The following is a 25,135-nucleotide window of genomic DNA, read 5'->3' on the forward strand; positions in this document are numbered from 1 at the left end:
AGTTGTGTCCCTTGGGCACACCAGAAACCTATAATTGTGGGTTCGAAACCCAGTTCGGCCTGATTATTTTTCTAGGTTTGTCAGCACCATGCCCTTGCTCATGAATTTCACCAAAGTGGTAAAATCTGAGACCTGCATCGCCACATTAAGCTGACACCCTGTGGTAAAACTAGAATACTGTTCAAACTTCAAGGCGGGATTAAACCCAACTCACTCACTCACTCGCTTCAAAACATTCATGTTTCATTAAAGTTTCATGTGAATCACATAACTTCAACAGTTTATTATAAAAAAAATACCAAAAGTAGAATGTTTATTCCAATTGTTTGGATATACTAGTAATTAATTTCTTGTGGCCAAATGCATAGTGGTAATTCTTTTAATCAGCGAGGAATAATGCACGACAGATTTCATGTTCTTTCTGTGTCTGTGAGCATTCCCAAGAGACAACATGCACAAGGCTATTGTAGTGCCATCCTCATCAAACATTCATGGTGATGTATATGCAGGGGAGCATAACTGTATAGGCATGTGGGTGAAAGCTACTTAAGACAATCAAAATGTCAACAATATTTCTGCTGATCTGGTTAGGCCGAAGACAGGCAAACCAGCAGTTGTAGTATAAGCATTCATCCACATCGACGAGGTACAACATGCAACACCAGTCAGTTCACATGTTTGAGGTGACCAGTTCTTGCTATATTTTTATTGAAAGATCCGGGTTAGAATAGGTCTTCAGCAACCCATGCTTGGTGTAAAAGGCGACTATGCTTGTCGTAAGATGTGACTATCGGGATCAGGTGGTGAGGCTCGCTGACTTGGTTGATGCATTTCATCGTATCCCATTTGCATCAATTGATGCTCATGATGTCAATCACTGGACTGTCTGGTCCAGGCTTGATTATTTACAGACTGCCGTCATATAACTGGAATATTGCTGAGTGCAGCATTAAAGAACAAACAAACCCAAAAAGATGCCAAGCTCCAGGTAGGGTAACAAGTGCCATTTTTCAACATCTTTTGGCATAACAAGGCAAGGGATGAAACCACTGACCTTCCCCTATCAGTCGGACACTCTGTCCACCAGACCACAGAGACACTCTCCATTGTAGACCACTGACCTTCCCCTATCAGTCAGACACTCTGTCCCTCCGACCACAGAGACAGTCTCCTTTGTAGAACACTGACCTTCCCCTATCAGTCAGACACTCTGTCCACCCGACCAGAGACAGTCTCCTTTGTAGAACACAGACCTTCCCCTATCAGTCAGACACCCTGGCCACCCGACCACAGAGACGGTCTCCTTTGTAGAACACTGACCTTCCCCTATCAGTCAGACACTCTGGCCACCAGACCACAGAGACAGTCTCCTTTGTAGAACACTGACCTTCCCCTATCAGTCAGACACTCTGCCCACCAGACCACAGAGACAGTCTCCTTTGTAGAACACTGACCTTCCCCTATCAGTCAGACACTCTGTCCACCCGACCAGAGACCACCCGACCAGAGACAGTCTCCTTTGTAGAACACTGACCTTCCCCTATCAGTCAGACACTCTGGCCACCCGACCACAGAGACGGTCTCCTTTGTAGAACACTGACCTTCCCCTATCAGTCAGACACTCTGGCCACCAGACCACAGAGACAGTCTCCTTTGTAGAACACTGACCTTCCCCTATCAGTCAGACACTCTGTCCACCCGACCACAGAGATGGTCTCCTTTGTAGAACACTGTCAGGTCACTGGCCTTCAGGCAGGGTAAGTCCCAAGCACCCAAGCATGTTGTAAGACAAAGACATGACCTGATTGAGGATCGGTGGTTACAATATGCGGTTCATCATACCCTGAAAGCATGGATGCACACTAATGCTTCAACTACTGGTTTGCCTGGCCATGGCCTGATATTTGCAGACTGTCAAGATGAGCTGTCCCATGGCTTACTGCCATGAAACAACATCCACTCACTTACTTAGCAGGGATCCAGTCTGACTAACTGGCACAGACTTTACTATGGGTTTTGTTTGTCTACTTACATGTAGAGTTATCTGAAGAATATTGACTACTGGAACTTGATAAATCTCGGGGTTGATCTCGAGACCTTCGAAAACTGCTCCTAGTATCATCCTGAAACAGCCAAGGCCATGTTACCATTGACAGTGCAAGCACTGCCAAACACATTACTGTACACTCTCTCCATCTGAGTCAACGTCACCATTTCAGTGGACATGATAAACTTACCACTCTCCATCCAAGGCCATGTTACCATTGACAGAGCAAGCAATGCCCAATACACACAAACAAACATCATAAACACACACTCTCTCTCTCCACCCAAGGCCATGTTACCAAGGACTGTACCAGCACTGCCAAACACATAACTGAACATGATAAACACACTCTTTCCACTTAAGGCCATGTTACCATTGGCAGAAAACTGTCAAACAAATAAATGAACATGCTAACTCACTCCCAGTGACATATGTCACGTGTTATCGAGTTGTGTATCATCACCGAGATGGCAATAAAATTTACATATATCTGCAAGTACTTCTTTTGGTTCTCACACTCAGATACTACAATATCCACGCACACATCTACAAACATACATACAGATACTGCAGTTTTGTCTACAGTTGTTGCAATCTAAATTTTGTTATTTGAACTGAAGAAAATTACGTACAGATTGCTGCAATCTGGTGTAAATAACTGTAACTTTAGATAAAAAAATGATGTGAACCGACTTCAACAATAGACTTCCAAGCAAAGGATATTTGAAATCTAGGACCGATGATTGGAGATCTAGCTACAGACTGTTTCAGACAGCACAAGACTGGGTAGCCGGCTAGATGGTAGTAATCTGGTTGGGGGAAATGCATTCCTTGCTACAGAAACTTGCAATCTGGATTTGAAGACTACAACTTCAGCACAAGGTAATTGTGATCTTAGTTTGATAACTGGGTTTCTAGCTGGAGCTAATTGCAATGTGGGTTTCCTGTGTGGATTTCACACTCTAGATTGCTGCAATGTGGGTTGAGAAACTGCAACTATGTAGGCTGGGAGCTGACAGAGCAGCCTCATGAACACTCCGACTGTGGTACATCCAGGAATTACATGCAGCAGGTCTTGTGCCGACTTACTTCATGACGTTCTTCCAAGTTTCTCCGTCGATAAGAAGTATCCTCGGAAGAAGTGTCTTTGGAAGGCAAACTAGAACTAGTTCTATTTGAGTCTCTGCCTGAGTCTCTAGGCACATCTCTACTCTCGGTAGAGGCACTGTCCGTCACATCCTTTTGTGATAAGCGAAGTTTTTCTCGGTCTTTGTCGGTTGAGGAGTTTCGAAGTGTCTCCTCAGCCTTTTCAATGTCTTCCAAAGATACACCCTGACAAGTATATGAAAGCGTTAATGATGTGTCAAGTGTCTGGATGAACAGCCCATATACAATACTGTTACCTACAAATTGTGTGATTCATTACACATGAACTGATATAGCAGCCCTCGTTCTTACTTAAAACGATGAAAAATGTTTAACAAACTCCTACCATAAACTGCACACAAAGAATTAATAAATCGATTGAAATGTAAAGCTTAATGATCATGACATCAAGAATTCTTAACTTCTTAAAGATTCTATAGTGTCATTTATCACATTGTGTGAAAATAAATATTTTAAGAAAGTGAAGATGTTTGAAGATGTGAAGAAGGAATATACCTGCGTTGATCGTCTTGTTTCTCTGGCTCGCTTGGCCCGGGCTTTCCTTTGAGTTTCTGTTTCTTCATCACGTTTGGGAGGTTCGTAAGACCTGAACAGAGAAACACGAGTTAGTCTGTACACTTGCACATAATGTAGATAGCAGCTTATCTCTTTCCTGTTTTCTTCATCAATCTACGAGGTTCATACAACCTGATTAACACCATAAGGGGTGGTCAGTATATACACTGATGACATGAAACAGCAGAACACTTAGAAAGGGGAGGATGCGTGGCATGGACCTAGTGGCTCTCTAAATAATATACAGGGCCACAGTATAACTTGCAAGAGCATTATTACAGTATATATACTCCTATACTATGAACAAAACATCACCATTCCTTTTTTTTTAAAATTGCATAGATACATTACATTACATTGCAATCAATATCAAATGTTTCTGAGTTCATTAATTTTGTTAAGTGTTGAGTGCTGAAGAGTACTTATGTAGTTGCCCAGTATATACTTCTTACAGAGATGAAGGCTTCACAAACAAAAAACACATGACATTCATCATTAATTCAATCACTGTTATGTAAGGACACAGTCTTAAATGATATTGCACGTTTTTTAAATCTGCCAATTTCAGTTAAAAGCTTAAACTAGCCACTTCTAAACTTTGCCAAACATATTCTTAAATATCGAGCAATATCAACATAAACATTGAGTGAGTGAGTTGGGTTTAACGCCGCTTATAACAGTATTCCAGTTATATCGTGGCGTGTCAGCTTGATGTGGGAGGAAAGCCCGAAGTGATGCAGGTCTCAGACGTTTACCACTTCTGTGAAACCCACGAGCACGGGTATGGTGCTGACAAACCTAGAAACCTAATTGGGGCGAACCGGGATTCGAACCCACAATCATAGGTTTCTGGCGTGCCCAAGGGACGCAACTCTGCACAGCGAATGGCGGCCCCTTAGACGACTGGGCCACCCGTGCCCCCTCAACACAAACAAGCTTCAAATTGTAGAAGTGACTTGTTAAGTAAATAATTGGGAGAACTCATTAATGATGGATACCAGTTTTGTTGAAGATTGTCTAACAATCTTTGCTTTAAAACTGAGGATAAGGACACAAACCTTCTGAATACTGAATTGGTACTAGTGGGGGTCGTCGGTGAAGTGACGGTTGTAGTTGCTGATGACACAGACGTCGTGCTAACCGTCGTCGTGGAAAGGGGTCCAGTTGTTGTAGTGACCGTGGACAAAATGGACGGTGTTCTGGAAATAATTCTATCCTGATAATCTTGGCCATCCTTGCGACTCGTACGATCGTTCATCCTGCGATAATACGGCTCGTACTGAGAATGGTACGTGAGGCCAGAGGAGTTATAGGAAGAAAGACTGCGGTAGGGGGACCTACTCTGGTCCATACTGCCCCCTGTATGACTATGCCTGGAACGAACAAGCAGAGTATGGCATGCATCATGCATGGGTCGACGGTCGCCACAACGACAAAACAAGAAGCAATGCAATGTACATCACAAACAGGCAGTTCCATACATTCTTGGGATGTCACGATTCACCAATACATTGATAATGTTCTCACGCGATACACTCACGCCCACATCAATTCATATTTAAGTTCTATATCGATTCATATTTTAATCCCATATCAATTCACAAATTAAAACAGCATGACGCTTGCCGAAATACAATAACACATGTGGCTATTAATGTGCATTTTGTTTGGGCACTTTTGCTATTTCAAGGCTTATTGATACTGTTTATGCCCTATAAAATGTAAAAATTCATGCAAAAGAATTCATGCTGCGAATTGAGTATCGCATTAAGTATTGTATTGTGGACAAAGTATTGTGATACGTATCGTATCGGGAGATAGTTGTGTCGTGACATCCCTAATACACGTATATCTACAATTGACAGAACATGCTTGTCAGTAGCTCAAACATAAATGTTAATCATGCATTCGTTATCATGATAAGGTTGTTAAACTCCGACAAATAAATATAGTTTCACAATATGGTTAGCTTTTATGATCATCACTGATTCTTGAGTTCAGAAATTAATTTTGGATTTTAGGAAAAAGATAAATAGATATAAAAATGTTTTTGAGCCAAATGCCAAGTAACTTGAATGCATTGGCAACATTCAAAATAGCATCAATAATGATACCACTTACGTCATATTACTGACCAATAAAGCCCTATTTTCATATTGTTTGAGGAAGCAGAACCAAACAGCTGTACATCAATGGGTAGGTGATGCATTTCAGGGATGCAACTGAAGCTATGGGTGGGCTAACTTCCTGTATATATCAGGGTCAATTTGGATAAGACTTTGAGCTACTGACTTGTTCATTGTTGTAGGTACTTGTATATTGTTGCTATCTCCAGAAAACACCCAAACGTGTAATCATATTCAAACGTGAAACAATGTTGGAAATTTGACAAAAACAACACAGCAAATGTCAAAAACACATTTTGATCATTTTCTGGAGATTGCATATTTGTATGTAAGTAAATACAAATAGATCGACATGCCAACCTAGATTACAAATAATCCTTCAGACAACACATATTGCAAGGACACATCTGTGACAAGGAAGAAATTTCAGAGTGGGAAATGCCGAGTATTTGCTAATCTTCTGCAACATCCTAAAACATGAGACGAACAGTACGTATTAAATTGCAGTTAAAGTAGAGATTGTGTGCTGGGTATTGAACATTCGTTACCAGGACAAGAAGAAACATGCAACGCGTATGAAAGAAAATGAATGTTTCCCTAAGATTGGCATGCTGACTCAGAACTAGTCCTACTTCTACTCTCCTCATTGCTACATGTGCATCAGCAAGTGTGTTAACCTGCGGTATCAGTATCAAGTCACACACACAATATCAGAACCGCAGACACCAAGTACAAATCATCATAACATCCTTGCTAAATAACAGATCTACAGCATACGTAACATTTCCACAAATGCCGACTTCGGATCAAAGTAGTCTTACTTCAAAATGATTAATTCATTAAAATCAATGAAATAATATGATTATAGGTTGTAGAATTATGTCCCTTTTTCCATCCTTGTCCAAAGTTACTTTAGATGATGCAAACACAAAAAGAATAGTTGTTTTCACAAGATGACATCTTCAAAACAAGGCCAGGAAAGTCTTTGTAAGTCTTATCACTGGTCATGTTTCAAGAACAGTTGTGATATTGTGTGTGTGGCTCTCTGAGAGCTAACTACACTCTAAGGATAAATGTGGTAAACTCAGCTAACCTGATCCAATATATTGATACCAGAAAGTTCACCCATGAAAGTATTGATATTCCACTCACTGCTAGCTACAATGACAAGTCTAAAAACAATGGTCTTCTTGGAGCACAAAGTCACATTATTTGCTTTGTAAAAAAAAAGGGGTCATTTTCACTTATAACTTGACATGATTATCTTGAGATCCACAAGATCAAGGCCATGTTTTAATGTTTGATACCTGGAGACTCAGGCTCCATCCAGTTATCTCCATAAAGACTGCTGACCTTGAATGTCTTGAGTTGGACCATGTGAGTGGAATGTCAGCATACAACTACTGCTAGGTTATAATTGACTTGTTCCTGAACCCATGAGGTAATGCTGACTCAATAAAACCCAATTACATCTCTGTTACATTATGACATATTCCCTTGACCCGTATGCCACCATATCTTCATCTCTCTCATCACTAACTTTGTACAGAATTTCTCCTCTTCACATATTGAAATCCAAATCAAACAAAATGCCTCTTCTGAATGTGAGTTTGCCATAAATCAACCTTCAAAATTGAAGCCTTGTTCAAACAAGTTCTTGACATATTCAAATGAACTTTACACCGGAATTGACGTTTTCCCGAGTATTAAAACAGGGCAAGGTAGGTGCTTATATTACAAGAGTTAGTGAATATGGTTTTATGCCGCTTTTAGCAATATTCCTGCAATATCACGGCAGGGGACACCAGAAATGGGCTTCACACATTGTACCAATGTTGGGAATCGAACCCGGGTCTTCGGCGTGACGATTATACTACAAGACTTAACATGAAGCTATGGTGGTGAGTGGTCCAGGGTATGTATCACAGAAAGGAGAAATATTGCCCGGGATGATGGAGGCTGTAGTGGACAGGGCAAGCACAGGATGAAGATGAGACAATGTTGTACTGGTTACATGATGGTTGTTTGGTTGTTGTTTAACTCTGCACGCAGCAGTATTCCAGCTATATGATGGCTCTCTACTAATTTCAAATTGGGACAAACAATCTAGTGATTGACATTGTGAGCAACGATCCACACCTTTGGGGTATGGTGACACACAATGAACCAAGTCACAGAGCCTGACCAACTGATCTATTTGGTTGCCTCTTATGACTAGCATTGTTTGCTCGAGACCTACTCTAACCCAGAATCACCACAGGGAGTAGTTACACAATCCTGCTGCTCTATGTCTTCCTACAAGGAGGGTCTACTGGGCAATATGTCAGTGAGTGGGTTTCACTTCCCTTTAATAATATTTCAGTTGTACCCGAGTGTGCCTAAAGAGGGACGAGAGCCCAAGGTCACACATGTTGTAGATGCCTCACATAAATGCAGACCATGCAGGGTTAGAAATCAAATCAAAAGCTTTACTCGCCCATGTAAAGATAAAATGCTCTTGTAATGTTAAATCCATGGAAAATTGGGAAATTTGTACTAGCCAGCAGCACTTTGTACTAGCCCCGGGCTAGTGTTAAGTTCTAACCCTGCAATGGGTATGGTGCTGACGGACCAATGGTTGTAGGGAGACAATGTGACATTCAAACTCACACCCGGCTGATCCTGGTAGCTAAGGGACACAACTCTGTACACCTGACAGGACTTAAACACTACTGGGCCACCCATGCCCCTGGAGTTTATTAAATGCATGTATAACAATGTTCACAAATGAGGCTGATCTGGGGTCCAAGTGTTTTTTATAAATCCTATAGTATATGAATCTAAAATTTGAACCTTTAACATAAAGGTTCTGACAAGGACCCCTTGTCATGCTTGATCTTAAACACTGGACATGGTCTTTGTGATGTCACCAAAGTCAAAACAATAGTCTATCAAACAACATTTGTCATATGTCCAATTTAAGACACAATGCTACAAATAAAAGATTGCTCATCGATATATCACCCCGATTTGTTAATCATGCCACTGATAAATGGATAAGAAACATTCTCTTAAATTCAAATCTTCAGATCACAATCTTTGCATCGATATCTAACTGATGTACAACATGCAGATAACTCTCCTGGAGCATCAAAAGACATCTATGGAACAATACAGGACTAGAAATAAGGGACATGAGATGGCCTACCAAAGGGATGACAAAAGCCACGAGCAACAGATATTGTACATCAAGTTGAGCAGTACAGCAATGTTATATAGTGCAACAGTTGGTAGAATGAAACACATGCCCACATGAGTAGAGGTATGAATGCTACAGTGTTACATCTACTTATAACACCATGCCAGCTATGTAGTACAGGCTAAAGACCAGGTGTACAGTCCAAACAGGCATAGCCATATTTTGCTTGTGTTGGGAGTAGTCCCTAGTAGGTGGGACCACAGGGCAGAAACTGAGTCAATCTCATTAAAACCAGGTCTCACTCGCGACTTCCATACTTCACTGTGTAAAGATTGGACACACCCTCCATAGCAGGACAGGTCAGGTCAGGTGAACTTTCTAATCAGCCAATCAGTGTTGAGGCTTCTCAAAATTGGTCCATGCGATTGAAACATTCATAGCAGGATGTCTGATTTCTTTCTCAAAACTGAACATAAATGGACATTTACAAATGGAAATGAATTAAGGCAGCGATGTCATGTTGTTATGGATATTTAACCCATCCTGTTGTTTCAGAGCCGCATGACATTCACACAAAGGGTTTATTATCAAGAGAATATTTGTCTTCTGTGTGGGTTTCATTTGTTAATATCAAAAATTATGAAACAAGGGACAAAGAAATGGAGCTGAATAGTTTTAGAAAGCTGACATGTAATTGGCTCAATCCACCTGACCCGACTGACTGTGGAGAGCTTGGCAAATCTTCACACAGAGAGGTATTGTATGGAACAAAGATCGACTAATTATGAGACTGGGTAGTGGTTGTGATCCTGTTACACTGTCATCATCCCCTTCACCCAAGTCGGTGCAACATTACATATTCAGGGTGCCTCAAAGATGTTCACTTATAGTGATGAAAGGTATGAGATATATAAACTTTGACCCTCAATAAAGATGATAAAATTATCTCAGGGAATCTCACTACAGTAAAGAACACAATGGCTTCAAACATTATCTTTAGACAAAAAATAACATATTGTCAAGTTAATCTGTAGAAGCATTTGGAGAATATCAAAGAAGCATTCTTAATTAAGATGATCATGTGATCAGCATGTGAACTGTGTTTCTCACAGGTCAGCAATATTTCAGCTAATCATTGTCCATATATAGCAGGTCAACCAAATCAGTGAGCCTGGCCACCCAATCCCGTTAGTCGCTTCCTATGACAAGCATGGGTTGCTGAAGGCCTATTCTCTTCCCAGATCTTCAGGGGTCGAACCTCTAAGCAGGTGACAGTAAGAGCACAGGGACATGCATGTTTCATTTTCATTCCCTGTCTACCAATGGCTACAAACCATGATGCCTGCTTACTTTTCTAGTTATCAAAAAGATGAATGCAATGAAAAGACAATCCATGAGACCATTAAGTGACTGTATACTGATAGTATGTTCTGTAGCTGAATGAAAACAGCACCTATTTGAAAAGATCCAAAGTGTCTCAATCAGCAGGGGAGACAACTCTGTGTTGCCACCTGTCTTCAGACAGACATACCTATCAGTTACTTTAGCGTCTCCCTTGTCTGGTGATGAAACGCCTGTAGTGCCTTGTGAAGATCTTCTTGTACCATTACGATCCTGAAAAAGCAGCCAATAATTTAAGTTGTGAAAAAAGAATCAAGCTAAAAAGTATTCCAGCTGATAAAATGGTTTTCAAATGATCAAAGTTATTGCAAATGTTATGTGAACAAGAAGTAAATATGTGCTTGAGGTGCTTCATTGTTACCCATGCCCCAAAGATTTATAATATAATTGCCATAGGAACTAAAATATAAAAGCTACAACAAAGCAGAGAAGATATTAACTGATTCAAAATGAAACAATGACAACACAGGTACAATAGATGTTCCAGAAGACTTGTGCAAGCAAAGCTCAGACAGTTTTCAGACTGCAGTGTATTACAAAATAAGTCAATGTTTCATAAGTTACCAACTGCCCCAAGCAATATTTGGATAAATGTATGATTATAGTTAGGCTTATTCTCCCTCAAGATTAACAGGTTAAAAGGCAGAATAAATCTGTAATGAGCTAAGAAGCATGTTCATTAATTTCAAAATGTATCAGCCTTAGCAGAATTTTTTTTTGTTTTTTATAAACTTTTCAAAAGTGTTTCAAAGGTCAAAGATAATAATCAAAATCATTTTTTTTATAACAAACAGACATTTTGCATCAAATGTTAATGTGTAGAAATATTTCCCATTCCATGCCATATCTGTAAAACTTTAGTATCAGCCCAATTTATTACATGTCTAACAGTTGGGGTAGCACAACTCACAAGACATGGTGCAAGAACAACTTAATAATTCTACCAATCAGGAAGACAAACACAAACAAGAACTGTAACAAAGAGTTTTGATTGGCCAGCAGCCTGACTCACGTCCTCTATCCTTGGATCAAAAGCTAGTCTTGGACTAGATGCAGATCTAGGTAACGACCTATCATCTTCATTTTCCTTGCTCATTCTTTCATGCACCATGCTAGTACTGCCGGTCTTCCGAAGGCCTGCTCTCCAAGCAGAGTAGTCATTGTCTCGGGACTTGTGATTGGTCGAAATTTTCAAGCCCTTCACGCAAGGAAAACAAACCATGCAATTAGGCTTCAAGCAGTCAGAATTCTCCCCTTTTCGCCACACATTAGTTGTGTCACAAATTTGTACTTATCACTTTGATAATTTTTCCCAATATATTTGACTTCCTCTCAATGGTTTCTTTTAGTGGTTTTAGAATTTGTTAGTAAAGGTTGTATGGATTTTAACGTCATTGTTCATTGAAAGCAACAATAAAACTCACAGGGGCTAAACTCAAGCAAATTTCCATCAGATCTTTTAAAAACAAATTTGCTTGTCTGCAAGTTTTATGACATCATTCAATCAGTGGCAACAATACGACAGCTTTCTGTATAATGTTCCAGTTATATGACGGCCGTCTGGAAACAATCAAGTCTGGACCAGACAATCCAGTGATTGACATCATGAGCATTGATCTATGCAATTAGGATACGTTGGCATGCATAAACCAAGTCAGTGAGCCTGACCACCTGATCTTGTTAGTCACCTCTTCCAACAAGCATTGTCGCCTATTCCAAGAAGTATTGTCGCCTCCTCAAACAAGCAATGTCGCCTCTTACGGTAAGCATGGGTTGCTGACGACTTATTCTAACCTGGATCTTCACGGGTCCATTGGGGTGTAATGACACACAATCAGTCAGATCAGAGATCACAAGCTATACCCATGGGATAGCTGGAACAGCAGATCCCACGGGTACAAATGATGATGTCATCTAATCACTACTGTGGGATTTTATATGACGAAATGCCTCCATAAAACTATACTTCAAAGCCAGTTATTGATTATATAAATTTATAAGCCTGTTATATTTAAAATGCCTTACGAAATTGTGAATAATCATGCATATATGTATATTTTTGTATTTATTACAAGTTTGACAAAACTAAAGCATATGTGTATATATATATATATTTAATGGTACAGTTTGCATGTACTTCCAACAATACCATTTATATACTGACATGTCCCAACACCCTGACTGTGCCAGTTGTTTACAGTGTTTATTGGTAGATGTACATTTGTGACAGAACTATATGTTAGTGAAAAGAAGGTTCATGGTAAGAGACATACGGTCATGAACAGCAAGAACCAGATTTTATCAAAGCAAAAATTCTCAGCCGTGAAACAATCTATTTCTTGCTGTACATGAAAAAGATAAACAAAACCATATATTATTACCAGACTTGAATTAAAATCTGTTAGATGTCAGCAAATCCATTTTTGCATGCAGATTTAATCATATTTCCATGCGACTTAATGGAAAATAAACATCAACATAGAACTTTTCTTTTGTGAAACTAACTTGGAAGTTATTATTCAAAATGCCAAAGTCTGATAATATGATAAAATCACAACATAAAAACAATAATGCATTCAAAACCTGAAAAAGTGAAATACCCATTCAAAAAGTCAAAGATCAACCTTGGTGCATCCATGTTAGACGTCTGATGGAAGGAGAGTGTTAGATGGTCAAAGGGAGATAACTGGGAAATTCTAAGGGGAGATACTCATGCAGCCACCATCTTACCTCTTCATCAGTTGGAAGACTGGACGGTGCACTGATTGACCTTGAAATAAGTTCTTTGGGGGGAGGAACTATGGAGGTATCCTTAATTGTGGAGTTAGAGGAATCCTTTAGAGACTTATTGCTGTCTTTAACGGAATTGGGTGTTTCCTTGAGAAAAGCAATGTAAAGGGACATAAGCTCAATGAATGGACGCAGTTGTAGAATTCAGAAAATGGGCATGCTTAAGTTGCTAACAGGTACACACAATACACATGCATATAGAATATATATCATGAAACTATGAAAGGTATTTATGTGAAACTAATGTTTGGCAAGAAATAAAATATTTCAAGTGCACATATATTGCAGTGAATGTGAATATAAACATGCATTGGTTAGATATATATGTCACATACAAGGTGTCATTATTTCCGTGTATAGTATCTCCACTGCTCCTCAACACCAGATAGAGCTGGTTATATTTGTTAAAAGCATATTATACAAAATTACTCACTGACTGGTATACAAGTAGTATTGTGTTTTTACTATACCTATAGCTCCAGATATTTTAAGATGACCCTAAGCTTAATTTCACCAAGAGACACAGATCCATGCAGTAAAGAAATTGAAACGTCACAAGCAGTTAGTATAATTCAATATATAAATTTCTCCGTTAATACTCACAAAGTTATTTAAAATTAATATCTGCTCTAGATCAAACAATCTACTTTTTTCAAATGATGCTTCTATGAGTTGTATATTAATATAAGTATTTTGAACCAGTATAATCTTTTATATAGCTATGTAATAATCAGTTAATAGTTGCAAGGTGTGGAATACAATCCAGGTGTTTAAGCACAGTGCAGGAGCATCAAGTTTCAGATTGAGTAAAGCAGTCACAAGCATGAACGAGCTCGGCGAGGTCCATGGGGGAGTTCTTTTTCAACTTATTCCATCCTCCAAATGAATGCAGGTCTCAGCTTACCATCAGTCTTCCATTAACGCACTAGTTCATCAGCTTCAGCAACCTGTACTCTTGCTCTAAGTGCTCCACAATTTTGACATACAAATCATACAGTAATGACACTTGCTTCACTGATTCCTTATTCCGCGATGTCCTCTTTTGTTTTCTCATCTGTATGATATTTTGCCACAGGTGCAGTTTAACGGGCACAGTTGCCTGCATTTCAGTAATAGATCTCGCTTAATTAGCCTCCATACTCTTTACAGTCCGGCGCCAAAAACTCCCGGCTCCATTCACTCTCCAACTATAGTCATATGATAAGGCCATTATTGTTTTATTTGTTGGATCACAGAGATCCGCCGACCACACTTTCTTCAAAATAGGAAAAATATAATAATCCAATTATACACTTTTTTATTTTCCACCAACATCGCATACGTGCAAAGTATTATTGTGATTACTCAGTGTTAAAAACAAAAATAATCCATAAAACCTATGATGCTAAATTTGACATTAATATATAGCCAAACTGTTCAGTTGACGAATCATAGGGAAATTCCTTGCATAATATATCTCAAGTTACGTCCTTTGTCCTTCATACGTGGATTTTGCTGAAATAACTCCATTTGTCTTCCAAGAAATATCCACAAAAACATATAGCTTCCAGCAGACAATGGTACTACAGATGGCAAATTCATAATTTTGTCTTATTACCAACGACACCCCCGCCCCTAATGAGTATCTGATGTCAACATTTTTTTCTTTATTTTTTTGGTTTCCTCCTCTGACTTGTGATATCCAAGAAATAAAAGAATAATGGCCAAAGATGAATAAATCAAAAGAAAATTTGGGACTGTAGTTGTGTTTTAAAATAATAATTTATTTGCCTTTACAATCTTGTACCCCTTGCTATCATAAGCCTTGTTTTATGGCTGAAGGTGCAGCATCAATTAAAATGTAAACATGTGCCCGGTAAAGTGCACTGCTCCTATTTTTGCAAAATCAAATGACAAAAGATAATGTTGTTAAATTTTCCCAAGAAATAAGCCCAAGAATACTGGTCCTTAATCTAACAAACGAAGTGAAATCATTTGAAGTGCAGCTTGACTTTCCCTGATGATGGCCACACCCGATATAAAATAATCAGTATTCTGGGGAGTTACAACGTCAAGTTGATTTTGAAACCCCTCCCCTAATGACCACATGTAAAGCAGGGAGAATTGGGTTAATAAGTGTCGCAAGTCGGTTGGCCTTTCAAACTTTTGTCAATATTTGCTGAAGTGGGTACTTGAATATTCAGAGTTAATTTGTCAGTATCAGATGAGTAGACAGCACACTCATCACTCTCAACAGAATTAGATGATGTCACTCAATCAAAATGATTTTATAATGAATTGTTAATAATTTCACTAAAATATACGCAAGCGTTGAAATAAACAGTCGCTGACTTACTTCTTCTATGCTATTCTCAACAGACTCTCCATTGCTAACGGATACGGTTTCATCCGTTGCAGGGAGGATTATTTCACTTTCCGTGATAGTTTCCATTTCCGATTGCGAAGTATTTTCTGTTTCCAAAGTATTGTCCGTTTCCAGAGTATTTTCTGTTTCCAAAGTTTTGTCCGTTTCCAGAGTATTTTCTGTTTCCAAAGTATTGTCCGTTTCCGGAGTATTTTCTGTTTCCAAAGTATTGTCCTTTTCCGGAGTATTTTCTGTTTCCAAAGAATTGTCCGTTTCCGGTGTATTTTCTGTTTCTGGAGTAATTTCTGTTTCCAGAGTAATTTCCGTTTCAGGAGTATTTTCCGATTGTGAAGTGTTTTCTGTTTCAGAACATTTTTCTGTTTCCACAATTTCGGGGATATTTTCTCTGTCTGGACTTATATTCTTTTCTGGTACATTTTCCTTTTCCTGGATTTTTTCTGTTTCGGAGACCTCATCTATTATTGGCATCTTATCGACCTCCGTACGAGTCGGAGTATGGTCTCGCTCTTGAGGCTGCATGCAGATAAAGGCAATCACTGCTATGGAACTACTACTGGTACACATAGTGATGTCTTCCATGCATAGTCACTACCAGTGCTTCAACATCACAGTCCTAGATACTTCACCTTTCATACACAGGACAATTTGTCCACAATAAATGCTACTGAGTTTAACAACTAGGAGACGCAAAACGTTTCTGTATTTGTTAAACCTACATTTTGCCGGAGATATACACATTGTGAAACGTTCTCATAATTATTATTCCATTTGAATAGTTTCTTTTACATTACACCATTTTGGAAAACAAACTGAAAATTAAATTTATTTCTTACATATGGCCAAGTAATCAGTTTGAAGTATTCTGTTCAAAACAATCGCCTTGAGGTAATTCTAGCTCTAAATTTACATCCATGTTTATTCACTTGTACACTGCTTTTATAGAGGTCTGTGTTTGTTTTTCGCATCAAAAATATTCTTAGTGTAAAAAAGCACTGTTAGAAGCATTGATAAAATATATCCGTGTCTTATTTTCACAGTGTTTGCTAGCATGCATTGACTAAGTGGCTCATAGCTTAAATGCACGATTCCTTTGAAAAAGCTACTTGTCTCCCTTACAAAACAGAAATTCAACCTACGGCGCACAGCAAATGTGTTGTGACATTTGCAGCATAAGTGCAACTTCAAAGCATGTAGCCTGCTGCTTATTTAAGCAATTGTGAGAGTGGACTGTGTGGCCTACACTATGTTGATTGTACAGTGCCTTGTTTGTGAAAGTAAACAGTGCTCAATTTACCCTGTTGTAGTTCTGATTTACAAGATCCTGTACTTTCAAATAATTATCAACATCTTTATTGCTGGATTCTTAATACCGTATTCGACGTAATAAGCGCCCAGGGCACTTTCAAAATCAGAAATAGGGGGATCTTATTAGAATATTAATTAATATTGTGGTGAAATAAATAGAGTTGAAAGATTACTTTCGTGGTTTATGCTGACAGCCTGAAATGTTTATATACTACAGATATATTTTTCCAGAATTTAATTGCTCATAATTAAGGGTACATATAACACTCGAGTGCGTATTATACAGGAATAAATAAGTCTTGTGTACATTGATCAATTGGAAGGGGCGCTAATTGGGATTATTCACTAACCAATATATTAGCAAATATCGGCATGGGCACTTATTAGAGCGGGGCGCTTATTACGTCGAATACGGTACTTCAAAATCCATGATATAAGAGCACTGACAAAATCATAACAAATACTTTAGAATTATGAAAAGCAACATTTTGATTCAAATTTTGACAAATTAGAATGGAGACATTCGTAAATTCAAATGCAGGAGCCTTCACTGTAAATTTCAAAAGCTCTTCATGCAATATAACATTGTAGACAATCAACTGAAAATGTTGTGGTGCATGGAAAACGCATGTATGTTCTTTGAAAATACACCTAGCAATTATGAAGTTGTTTGTAATCTCACTTTCCTCATCCCAGAGCATGCAGTACAGAGTCCCATACAAATTGTTCATGATTGACTGAAATGTGAAAAGAGAATTGTGAAACATGCAATGTGAATCCCCAGGGGAGGTAACCTACCTTGTCTGTCTGCGAGGTCTGCTTGTTGATCTCATTCTGTCGTTCTACAAAGGAATATTATAATACTGTGTACAACTGATTATCTTCACATCATCAATATGTTTCAAAATTAACAATTCAACCTTCAAATAAAGGACTGCTAATAATCTTTTATTGCTCTTCAACCATTGCATCACTCAGTGATAGTGATTCAATTAGTGATATTGATATATGGGAGGTTACCCTAACCACAGTCATTATTACGCTAAAGTGAGTGAGTGAGCCTGGTTTTACATCACTTCTAGCAATATTCCAGCAATATACGGCCGGGGACACCAGAAATTGGCTTCACACATTGTACCTATGTGGAGAATCAAACCCGGGTCTTTAACCACTCAGCTACCCCAGCGCCCCCCAATAACATGCATAAAATTGTATCACCCAATGACTTAATGTTAGCCATGACAAATGGGAGGTAACTCTAACCTGTTTCTGTGCTGCCCTCTTCTTCACTACCGGAACTATCAACCTTGTCACTGCCACGCTTAATGAACTTGTTGGTCTCAAGCGCTACACGTTCTTGTTCGGAGGTTTTGTGTAGAACGTTCTGCTTTTGATCTCCACTCATACGTGTCACAGAACTCCTGGAAATAAATGAAAACATAAATAACAGTGTAAGGACATTTCTGATCTGATGTTGTCTTTTTCCCTGGTAGTAAACACAAACCTCCATATTCAACGGAGATGCTTCATATGTTATCGATAGCTCAATGGAAAATGGTACAGAAAGAACTTTCTCTATATCTGACATCTGCAAAAAGCTGATATCTATCCACAGAAGTTGGGATGTAGTGTGGTGTGTGTCCAGTGTGGGAAATAGCTGATGTCTATTCTTTCACACAGGACAAGACACACCAAAAATGAAAAAAACTCAATCAGTGATCAGCGATTTACTCCACTCTAGCAATATCAAAGCAATATTGTGACATGGAACACCAGAAATTAGCCTCACACATTGTACCCAAATTGGGCATCAAAACCTGGCTTAACCTCCAGATTGCCCAACCCGACCCCAACTCAACACATCAGGGTGTGACACCCCTAATCAGCCTGCTAGTCTATTTAATAGGGCTGGGACGAGTCCAAATTTACTACCCGGGTACCCACCCGCCTATTACCTGACCCTACCCGGGTACCCACTGTAGGTCTCAGGAGATGTCTCAGGAGATGTCTCAAAATGTCCGAATGGGAACATTTTTAGCATAGACCTGGCAAAACCTATTAAGATACATGTATTAAACAATCTGGTCATTCATGCACTGAAGTTGAATTAAGTTATATCTTATTCAACCATATGAAAAATCAGAAGGAATGGGTGCATAGTCAGAAAGAAATGCGAACATTAGTGACTTGTAGTGTAACCATAGAGGTCTAGATAATTTTGGTCATAAAACAATATATCACGCGAGTAGCCACGGGTCCGGGTAGTCCTGTGGGTATCCGGGTCCTACTGAGTACCCACCCGACCCGGGTACCCGAGTTTCCCGTCCCAGCCCTACTATTTAAGTGGTCATAAATTAAGAACTATTTCTATTCCTATGGCCACACCTTCCCATGTTCAGTCTTCTCTAGTACAAGCATGCAGTACTCGAAAACGTATTCTTTTCAAGTAAAAAACTTAAATTAGTTTCAGACAAAAACTAAACCTGTATGGTACAAAAAACACAACATGTGGATTCATGTCAGGTTTAGTCAACTGGTTCTTCCAGCAGGAGCTATAGAGACGGGGACAGACACAAGCACATCGACCGACTCTGGGTGTGTTGCTGTCCTCTCAGCAAACACACACACCAAGGTAGACATGTAGACAAACCAAGATAAAACCACTCAGCTAATTTCAACAACTGTCAAGTCCTGAGACAAATCGTATAGACATAAGAAAACTGGCAAATCTAATTCTCACGAAACAGTGACTCTTTCAGGGAAGCTTCAGAGAACACCTTGTAGAATCCATATGACAAAAAGTTGAAGGTCAACGTGATGTGATATGTTTTTGTTGTGACTTATGAAACCAAGGCTAATGTCTGAGTGGCAGTCAGGTCGCAGATGACATTCATGCAAGTAGTGCATACTGCATTCAAATCACTTGCAGTTGCTTTGGACAGTGGCACAATGACCATTTGTGTGTGTGTGTGCATATTAACATCAGCAAATACAAAACATTCTGTACTCCACATACACTGTCAACCAACATATTAAAATCTTAACATAAGATACAAAATATTTCTCCACAAGAGATTCTGAGACCATGAGCAAGGCAATGCACCTCTGAAGTCAAGCATCCATACATAATAGATCACCTGTGTCAACAAACTTTCAAATGTAACATATCAAATATTTCAAACTCAAACTTGACTGCCAATCAATGTCATCAGAAAACCTAGAATCTATCAAATGGCTATGATTAAGAATTTTACCTCAGAAAATCATGCATCTCTTCCAATCAAAAGCCTTGCCAGTCGAGTATTGCAGCATGTGTACAGCTCGCCACAGTGACACGATTAACGACTGCCTGTCGTGTCATACCTTTCCTCATACACAGGATATGTACAAATTGTTGAGGATATGAGTCAGATAAAAAGGAATATAATCTGCTATCTGCATAAAAATTCCAGCAATTGTTGAAGCATACTAATCATTGTTAGTTAGGTGTTTCCCCATTGTGGCAACAGTAAATATGGTGGACTCTTGTTAACAACGCCCCCAGAAATACTCCAGCTACATTACAGCAGCCTGTAAGTAATCAAAACTGGGCCAGACAATCCAGTGGTTGATATTGCGAGCAACTCACCATGCCATCGGGGCATGATGACACACAATCACCTAGCCTGACGAACTATCACCCTGCATGACAAGCATAGGTTGCTGGGGACCAATTCTAACCCGGAATTGCAATGGCATAGTAAATGTGTACAATGACTTTGTTGTAATAAGACAACAAGTAGTGTCATGTTTAATTATTAGATAATACAATTGTCACAGTGAGTGAATGTGTGAATTTAGAAACAGTCCAGCCATATCACGGCGGAGGACACCAGAAATGGGGTACACATTGTACCCATGTGGGGAATCGAACCTGGACACCCCAGTGCCCCCAATGGTCAGAGAGAAAATTAAGGGGTTTTGCACATATATATATCCAACAAAGGTTTTGAACTTAAGAATGTAAGTCAAAGGGTTGTTGTCATTACCATAACGCTATTAATTAAGATGGGGTTCCTGGTTAAATTATCTAAGTACATCTAAAATACCAAAGGGCCTACTAATTTCCAACACTGCATACACTATAAGGAAGTATTTCACACATCAATGACATTATTATGTTAAATGTTCATCATATATCATCCAAGAACTAATTGCTTTTATTTCAGCAACATGTTAGCAGATGATGAATGACTTTACCCATTATGAAGATGCAATTCATCCCCTTTACTGTGACTGTGCACTGACAAGGGGCCCCGTGAAGATGTGGGTTAGAATAGGTCTTCAGCAACCCATGCATTAGGCGACTAATGGGATCGGGTGGTCTAACTGACAAAAAATTTGACTCAATCTTTTCTCCATGTCATCATCACAGAAATCACAATAGTCACCCCTTCTCATAGGTGGCAAACTGAAGCAGAAAAATCATTCTTCATGACAATACACACACTTAAGACTAAAGCCTTTAGATCAAGACCAACCAGGGGTAGCTTCATAGATAAAGTGTTCATTTGCCACAGCAAATGTCTGGGTTTGATGAATACAGTGTGTGAATCCTCCTGGTGTGCCATGCAGTGATATGGCAGAACATTGCCAAATGCCTCGTAATCCCAAGCTCACAAACTGATCACAACCAAAATTAAATAATAGAGTACAATAGAAATACCTAGGATTTGCCAGACATCAAAACTGTTGAACACTAAAACCTTTCATTGCCAAGGTGAAGGTAACAGGTGAAACCAATCCATTGTAATTGCACTGTGGAACTTCCAGCTGGCCTGTGTTTACCTACACGGACAACCCAGGTCTAGCCCCAGCCAGGTCGGTTATCTCCATCCAACTGCGGCCAGCGTTACCCGTGTCCCACCAAGTCCTTTCATCAGCTGACACAGTAGTGGCCAGCCAGGGAATGTTTGGGCATATACAGGCCACAGATTAGACTAATCCTTATATATAATATACAACAGAGGTCCGCAAGCCAAGAGACCACAACATGGTTGTTTGTACAGGGGATTAAGTGCTGGACAATTTGTTAAATGCCACTTCAGTAACAATAAATTCTATTACTGGCATACCTACATTATTTTTTTCTAAATGTTAAGCTATTATTCAGTTTGACCATATTGTGTGATTGGTTGTTAATGTCAATGCTGGGAGTTAACTAGTCCACAAACAGAATATGTCAGCTGATCCATACATAAGAGTTCTACTCCGATAATCAACCTTCAACAATGTCTATTTAATGCAATTTCATTCAAAAATTTCTTTTAATTACCCTTTTGTTAAAATAAAGAATGAGGGTTTCCAAGATTTAAATCCTTCAGCAACAGACTACAAGTGCCCCAAGATCCCCCTGAATTGGCAAAGCTACCAATGCACCAGTCTGGTCACAAGTTACAAACTAAATTCGAGGCACAGCCATCTCAAAACTTCATCAAGGAATTCTATGACACAATATATATCTCATTAGCTCAAAACCAGTATTTATAATTTTGATTCAAAAAATTATTTCTTACATAATTTTACTACAAAGACTAAGTCTTGCTGTGCACATCAGTTTCAAACAGTGAAGTAGAAATCAAATAAAGCACACAAATTCATGTAATATCTATAAAACCAAATGCTATATCATTACGACAAATTATAAAATTAGGAGTCTCTTTCAAATTAAACATACATGTAGTTCAAATATCATTTTGAAATGCAAAAGACAAAACAACCAATGTTAATCTACAATTCTGAATGGTACGTACCCGGTATACCACATCTACAGATATAAAAATACCCCATTAGCTTTTATTAAGCTCCATGTACAATTTCACACATACTTAGTGACTGACTCATATTTCAATGGTTGAAGGATTCCCTACCACCCTGAATGTCGGCTCACAACACCACCAACTGTCTGTGACACAGGGAGGGAGAGTGATGAGTGATGAGCATACAGGCAGGTTCCCATCCAAGCTACACTGATCAACACACCACTTAGAAATCACTCATGCAAACACCCAGGTGAGAGGCACCACAATGACACACAAAATAACATTTTACCTTCCCGAAAAATCACCAGTAAAAACCTACTTTACATGTTCCTTCATCGAATGTATACTAAATGAAGGTGAAATTGGTGGCTGCAATCTCCATGTTGAGGTGGGAGACAGCTGGGAGAGCGGAGAGTTGAACCAGTGAACGTACCTGTACATACAACTCCTGCAACGAGCTAAGCCCTGACACATCAAAGACTGAGATATTAGAGGACTTAGAGTCAATCAGCCCTAACGTATAGGGACTGCTACAGAACACACAATGGCCACAAGCCATGGGTCGGTCGGTCCTGGGTAGATGCACTGCAAACAACCTCACCTCAAACACATGGCTGACTCATCTACCATCATAAAGTTTTTCATTAAAAAGTTAAATGAATGTCTTATTTCTTCGGTACAAACATAAGCCAAGACACCTGCAGACTTGGGGAAAGGGGAAAACTATAAGATAAATAATTGCAACATAAATCAGTATTTGTTCGGTTCCCTCCTGCCAATGACTTAATGTGTCAACATGTCTTGTATCAGCTTGTTAACATGCACTGCAAGCTGTAGACATGTTCTGCAAAATGAGCTTACAGGCAGAACATGTTTTCCCCTCTAAACAGAAATGGATCATCTGTTTTTAAGTCACGATAAAGTTGTTTGTAAACAAAGCCTTGCCCCGAGACAAGTTCAGTTGATAAACCTTGTACCTACATCCACATTTGGGTAATAACAAATTAAAAGTTGGACTTTTCAAATGACAAACATCCAATCACTTTGTTGTCCAAGCTGTGCTGACTCCATCTTTTTTTCAATTGTGATGGCGACACCATCCACACAAAAAGAATAAGAAAACCTTGACATGACAAGGAAAGTATTTTGAAAGAGCTGACACAGCTGAAGTAAGATCACTATGATCATTCACAGACTCTTGCACCCTTTTTTTCTGAACTGTATCTATTCATGGTGGTAGTATACTGATGTTTTTATTTAAAAAATAATTTACTATGATAACATACAGCATAAAATAACACTAAATTCACATCATTTAATAAACACTTTAAAATAGTCACTGTTATTTTCCACCAAATTAATTATCTAAAAAAATTACTCCCTAGCAAACAAGAGTCAACAGAAGATGACAAATCCCCCCAGCCCCCACAGTAGCAAGGCACCACTTCAGCCCCTGGTTAATGCATGTACCAAGTTTGGATGAAAAATCTTTCACGGTTTTCATGTTATGCTCCGAAAATGAAATACGGATGGATGGACAGACAGACAGACTGGCAGGCCACATGATGACTATATAATAAACAACTCTATGCCACTCTCCAGATCAAATAAAAGTGACTTAGAATAAGATACAACATTGAAATAATATTAAAACCAACCAATCCCGAATCAACATGTATCAAAAAAGGCAAAATATTATATTTCAGGGATCAAAAACACATCACCAGAACCTTTTCCTTTTTCTTTTTCAATGTTGGAATGGAAACAAAACGCAAAAGAGATGAACTCAAAGCAATCCTCAGAAAGACCCCCCCCCCCTCCAACATATAACCACCTGCCCTGCCTCTACCAGGAATAAGTCGTAAGACATGAGTGTAATCTTGTACAACATTACCTGCAGCTGAGAACTCCCTGGTGAGTCAGGCCCACACATCCAGCAGGTCACGACATATACCTGTTATCTCCATCTTGACTCATCCAACCTAATGGCAAACTGGCCAGGAAGTTCCAACAGAGTCAAGAAACAACAACTTTAATACTTCAAACCAGATTAACACGTCTCTCTGTTATACCTCTGTGGTGTCTGAGAGGGCTTAGCTGTCTGTGACTGTTATCATGGGGGGGCCTGTGTTTTTTGGCTATAATATCTTAATATGGGGAGGGGGGCCTGAATCTTTCATTGTCAACATTAGGATTATAACAAGGACCCCAGGCCTTTTATTCACAAGTGGGAGACACTTCATTCCAAGAGTGAGTGAATGAGTTGGGTTTAACGCCGCTTTTAACAGTATTCCAGTTATATTGCAGCGTGTCAGCTTAATGTGGGAGGAAAGCCCGAAGTGATGCAGGTCTCAGACGTTTACCACTTCGGTAAAACCCACGAGCATGGGTATGGTGCTG

The 25,135-nt window shown here is 39.2% G+C and overlaps 1 protein-coding gene across 18 annotated transcripts in view; it reads right to left on the reverse strand.

Annotated features, from left to right (window-relative positions):
- The window catches only part of LOC124110875 (protein phosphatase 1 regulatory subunit 12A-like), a 128,362-nt gene that overhangs the window by 45,545 nt on the left and 57,682 nt on the right, over positions 1–25,135 (reverse strand). For 12 of the 18 annotated variants that reach the window (XM_046470473.2, XM_046470363.2, XM_046470370.2 and 9 more), the window contains exons 8-17: positions 18,198–18,355; positions 17,733–17,776; positions 15,600–16,142; positions 13,205–13,351; positions 11,487–11,672; positions 10,605–10,687; positions 4,828–5,142; positions 3,710–3,800; positions 3,137–3,379; positions 2,033–2,123 (exon numbers count right to left, since the gene is read on the reverse strand). In XM_046470473.2, the coding sequence (XP_046326429.2) occupies positions 2,033–2,123; positions 3,137–3,379; positions 3,710–3,800; positions 4,828–5,142; positions 10,605–10,687; positions 11,487–11,672; positions 13,205–13,351; positions 15,600–16,142; positions 17,733–17,776; positions 18,198–18,355 (1,901 nt within the window). The remainder of the gene's footprint in view (positions 1–2,032; positions 2,124–3,136; positions 3,380–3,709; positions 3,801–4,827; positions 5,143–10,604; positions 10,688–11,486; positions 11,673–13,204; positions 13,352–15,599; positions 16,143–17,732; positions 17,777–18,197; positions 18,356–25,135) is intronic. The other 6 variants (XM_046470431.2, XM_046470455.2, XM_046470423.2 and 3 more) reach the window with 6 other exon arrangements.

This window comes from Haliotis rufescens, unplaced genomic scaffold (genome assembly GCF_023055435.1).
Source record: "Haliotis rufescens isolate VD_foot unplaced genomic scaffold, xgHalRufe1.0.p SCAF_5, whole genome shotgun sequence".
Lineage (NCBI taxonomy): Eukaryota > Metazoa > Mollusca > Gastropoda > Lepetellida > Haliotidae > Haliotis > Haliotis rufescens.